Source organism: Pediculus humanus, genomic scaffold (genome assembly GCF_000006295.1).
Source record: "Pediculus humanus corporis 1103172107647 genomic scaffold, whole genome shotgun sequence".
Lineage (NCBI taxonomy): Eukaryota > Metazoa > Arthropoda > Insecta > Psocodea > Pediculidae > Pediculus > Pediculus humanus.
In genome coordinates, this window is record NW_002987257.1 from 190,016 (window position 1) to 195,571 (window position 5,556).

Below are 5,556 nucleotides of genomic sequence, written 5' to 3' on the forward strand. Positions count from 1 at the left end.
AAAAAATTTTTTTTTTTCGTTTTGATTTTCTCTCTCTCTCTTTTTTTTTAAAATAATGAATTGTAGTATAGTTTATGTAAAATAATAATAATAATAATAATAATAATAATAAATAAATAAATAATTTATTATTTTTATGATGAAAAGTCAAAAGTTTTCCTGTTTTTTTTTTTTTTGTTATACACAAAGGATAGGATAAGAAAAAATAAAAACGTCATAATCACCTTTTGAAAAAGGTAAAAACTTTAAGGAGTGACTGAATATTCAAAATCTCGAACCTCCATCGTCTCGATCCTTTAAAAATTCATGTCCCAAACCGTTGCCACACCTTCCGCAAGAAACCTTAAAATAAAATTAAATAAATAAATAAATAAAATGATAATTTTAAAATGTAAACTATACCTCTCTCTATCTCTATCTCTCTCACACGCACGCACGCAAACACACATTTTTTATTTTATCTCTATCTCTTATTTTAACTCCTTAACAAATTTTTCCTTTTTTTCCTTTTTTTTGTTTTTTAAGAAAAGTGATTTTTTTTTTGTAGTCACTAAGGTTTTCAAAATAAATAAATATAATTTTTCCAAGAGAAATTGTATTTTAATGAAATTTTAATTTTATACCGCATAATAATAATAATGATGATGATGATGATAATCAAAAAATGATTTTTCTTTTTCGTCTTTGGGGGGTATAAACAACAAATTTTCTAATTAGAAAATTTAAATTAAACTAAAGAATCAAAATTTAAATATTAATATTTTTCATCGAAGGTTGAATGAATGAGCGAGTGAGCGAGTGGGGGAAGGGGTAGAGGAAGGGGAGAAATTTCAAAAGGGTATACATATAACCTTTAGTAGAGTTTGGTGTGGAAAAGTGAGAAAAACAATATTTTCTTTTTGACTTACCTTCAAGGCATTCGGCCTTCCATCCTCGGGTATTTTTTTCAATGAATCCGAATGAAAAGGTTGTCTGAACGCAGGCCACGGAGTGTGGTGTTCGTATTTAGCAATGCTCGAAAACATTTCATAACCGCATTCTGAACAAACGTAAATTCCTGAAATTCATCAACAAACAATTAATTTATTATTATTATTATTACTATTTTCCTCTTTTTTTTAAATATTTAAAATACGTTTCGTTAGCGTTTCGTCGTCCTCGTTGTCATCGTCGTCTGCATTTACCTTTTAAAAATGTTTTTTTTTCTCTCCCCCTCCCCCTTTCTCCCTCCTGAAACTTTTCCCAAAAGATTTTTAGTTTCCGACAAAGAGTTTTCAACAAAATAAATAAAAAAAATTTTTTTTTTTTTGGTTAATAAAAAGAAAACAAAAAGAAAAAAAAAGAAAAAAAATTTATTTTAATAAAGTTTTCAAAGTAATTTTTTTATTATTAGTAAAAAAAGAGAAAGAGAGAGGGAAAGATATAAAGAAAGAAAGAAAGAAAATTCATTCAAAGAATCCCTGAGAGCATAATGAAACGTAAACTCAATTAAATTTATTTTTACCACATTTATTTCTTCGAGAAATATTTCATATAAAAAAAAGGAAAAAATTTATTTGGATCATAGCTCGAAACCTTGAAATTTGTCTACTAATTTCTTCTGCTAAAAAAAAAATATTAAAAAAACAAAAAAAAGCAATGAAAATTAATTAATTTATTTTTTTACAGGTGAGAAAATTTAAAAAAAAAATAATAATAATAAAACGTGGGAAACGTAACATATTTTTTTTTTTTTTAAAATGTTCGACCGACATTTTGTAAATTTTTTAATACAGAGAAAAATAAATAAATAAGTAGATTTTAATAATAAAACATTTTGTAGCGCTATAAATAAAATTGCACGGGTCTTAAACGGGACTTTCGGTTAATAATAATAATAATTATTATTATTATTTTATAGTTTTTAACAATGACGTAAATCATGACGTTTTTGACTGTCTAAATAGAGTAACTAACTAACTAACTAACTAACTAACTTAAACATTGTTGATAACATAAAATAACTTGTTCATTAATTCAAAACTATTTTATCGTTTTCAAAAACAAAGTTTATGTTTCGTTACGTTATGTTTTGTTTATAACAATAATTTTATTATTATTATTATTATTTTTTTTATTTATTTTTGAAAACGTCCATTTTACGACGAAAACTTTTTTTTTTATAAGAATGCTACGAAATAAAAAAATTTTTTTTTTTTTTTTATTGGCGACAAATAAGATGGCGATGATGATGATGATAGTTCGTACATATCGATTATATAATAATAATAATAATAATTTTATTTTTTTACACAAATTTAAACGTGCGTACGTACCAACTTCAAAGTGATCCCTATAATATTCTTCTCCTTTCCAGCTACAAAACGACATTTTTTTTTTTTCCCTCTTTTTCTTCTTCTTCTTTTGTTGTCGTCAGACTTTTACTTTTTATAACCTTTTTTGAAAATTTTTTTTTTTTTATTACTCACGTAGGAAAACAAAATTTATTTTTTTCCCTATTATCGAGGATCGATAGAAAATTTATCGATTTTACAGAAAAAAAAAATTAATTTTTTTTTTATTATTAAGTTTTTATATGTATGAACAAACAAGTCTCACGTAAGGATCGATTTTGCAATAACAACTCGCGAACAATTCAAATTTGTAAACATTTAACATTTCTTCATGCGATAATCCCAATAATAAATAATAATAATAATAATAATAATTTATCTTTGTATTGTTCTTGTGCTTAAAAAAGTATAATTAATACTGAACTTGGCCTTAACAATCATATATACGTGTGTATGTGTGCATACGATAGTGTGCGGTCATTTCAAAGTCATTATGTTACGGGGTCAATGACTCATTAAAAACTCGTCATTTCTTTAATAAATACGATAGGACACGTAAATTATTTTTAATTGATCGTACGAGAACTACGTTTAACTTATCGTCGAACGTATTCAATTAAGGAATTTACAAATTTAAAAAAGTCTTTTTTTCTTATTAAATTTTTTAATTTTTTTATTGCAGTTTTACCAACAAAAAAAAAAAAAAATTCTCGGCCTATATTAAAGTTGTTTTTTTTTTGAAATACGATGTTGCCAAACGAGTATTCATGAAGTATCACCAATTAGTAATAATAATAATAATACTGATTTTTCTTTTATCAAATACTAAAAATTTTTATGTGAGGGCATGTATAAGACGAAAAATTTAAATTTTGGCGACGATAAATAATAAAAATTTTTTTTTAATATGAAAGAAAGTCGTTAAACCGTCAATTAATATAATTTACTAAAAAAACAAAAACAAAATTTTGATTAATTTAATTAAGTTAAAATTATATAATTAAGTTAATAATAATAATAAATTAAACGAGAGAGAACGACTCCATTTTGAACATAAAATTTTGTTTTTTCACTAAAAAAAAATTATTCAGAACTTTTAGTAAATAAATTTCCCTTTTAATTTTTTTTTTAACCTGGTATTGAGAAAGGGGGAGTAAGGGGGTGGGGGAAAAAGACATAAGTAATTTTTTTTTAAAAGGAAAATCCCGTTTGTTTTGTTTTTTTTTTTTTCTCGGGGAGGTGAGGTTGAGCAAAGAAGTTTTAATAAGTATTTCGTGTGTCTGTGTGATTTTCACTACCTTTATTTTCTTTTTGTTTATTAATTAATAAACAACCACACACTTTGATTAACAACAAAAAAACTTTGAAATAAATAAATAAATGATTAATTTCGAGTTCAGGTAATCAAAGTCTACTAAGACGACGACGACAACGAATGAAATTATTTTGTTTGATTTGAGTTTTGAAAATTAATCAAAAAAAATTTTTTTTTTTTTTTTATGTTAACAAATAAAAAATTCATTAAAATATATATTTAGAAAGAAAAAAAAATTACTCGGAAAAGTGAAAATTAATTCGAAAGTGATTTTTAAAAAAAATTTTATTGTTTTATGTATGTTTTGTATCGAATGATTTCAATTCATTTTCTAAAAGTTTCTTAACAACGATTCGTGCTTTGTTTAAAAATAAAATGGAAAAGGGAGAGAAGGAGGGAGAGGGAAAAAGGAAAACGCTGTTGGAAACGTATATTATTGATTAATTACAAAATGAAATAATTATTTTAACCCAAAAAAGAATAAAAGAAAAATTAAATTGAGGTCAATGATGTGGGGATTTTATTATTAAGAATTGTAAATTGGTCGAATGGGGTCGAATCAATTGTGGTTGGCATTATTAAAGATTTTTTTTTTTTTTCAAATCAATTTTTTTAAATTTCTTTTTATTAGTTTTTATTATTGTTATCATTATTATTACTATTATTTGTTCTTCGAATAGAAAATCGTTTAGAAGTTTCAGGTTTTCAATTTATTATTAATTTTATATATATATATAAAATATATATTGGAAGCAATTTATTAAAGAAAAGAAATTTCTTTTTATTGAAAACAACCATATTACTAATATTGTTATTATTATTATTATTATTATTATTATTATTATTATTATTATTATTATTATTATTATTATTATTGTAAAAGTTTTAATGAATTTTAAACTTAAAAGAAAATAGTAATGGAAAATGTATTGTATTGTTTATAAGAGACATCTGTGGAGTAAATTTAAAAACGTGCGTATTTTCCGATAAAAGAAAAATTACTTATTAGTTGGATAAAAAATTAAAAGATGTCGTTAGTTATTTATAATAAAATATTTTAAGGGGGTGAAACAGTTTTTTTGTCGTAGTTTAATACAAAAACGTGAGGATGTCGTTCTGTTGTTGTTGTTGTTGTTGTTTAATATCTCACCGATAAGAATAGTGTGATAAGAGTTTAAAGGAAAATATTTCAATTTATTTTTATAGTTTTCGCTTTGTTAAAAAAAAAAAAAAAACTGATTAAATGTAATAATCAAATACTTATTAAATAAAACCATAAATTTTTTTTTTATCACAAAAAAAAAAGTAAAGAAATTAAAAAAAAAAAAAGAAAAAACAAGAAAAGAGAAATCAAGAAAGAAAAATAAGAAAAAAAAAATGTCTAAAAGAATAATATCTTCAATCGAGATTATCGGATGGTTTTTGAAATCTATTACTCTCGAAAGACATAATCGATTTGTCATTGCGAGGTCGAAAGATTGATTAAGTAAGATGTCTTGTCTTACTACTAGAGTCTCATGTGTCGCTACTACTAGATTGGAATAAAAATCCTTCGAGAACTGAATCGTTCCCACAGGAATTTTCACAATTATTAACTCATTTATACACTTCTTACATTTGGCACAAACGCGAAACAAAAAAGAAATTTTTTTTTTTTGTCTTTTTTTTAATGTTTTTTTTGTTTGTTTATAAAAAAAAAAATTCTGGTTTTGCGGATAACAACGACAGAAATTTTTCTGTCGCAAAAAAAAAAAAAAATGAGAGATTTTTTAATTTCACACTTATCAGCACAAATTAGAATTATAAGTGTGATAACATCACTCAAAGAGGATAAAAATAATATAATTTTTCTTTTTTTTTTTATAAACAGTTGTTAAATGTCGCACGCACGCACGCACTCACGCACGA

The 5,556-nt window shown here is 23.8% G+C and overlaps 1 protein-coding gene across 1 annotated transcript; it reads right to left on the reverse strand.

The window, feature by feature from the left end:
• Positions 1 to 264: 264 nt before the first annotated feature.
• On the reverse strand, positions 265 to 2,370 carry Phum_PHUM271440 (Methionine-R-sulfoxide reductase, putative; the record flags this gene model as incomplete). Its single annotated transcript, XM_002426704.1, has 3 exons — positions 265 to 342; positions 909 to 1,057; positions 2,316 to 2,370. 3 exons carry the CDS (start codon positions 2,368 to 2,370, stop codon positions 265 to 267), a joined length of 282 nt encoding a protein of 93 aa, XP_002426749.1.
• Between the last annotated feature and the right edge of the window lie 3,186 nt (positions 2,371 to 5,556).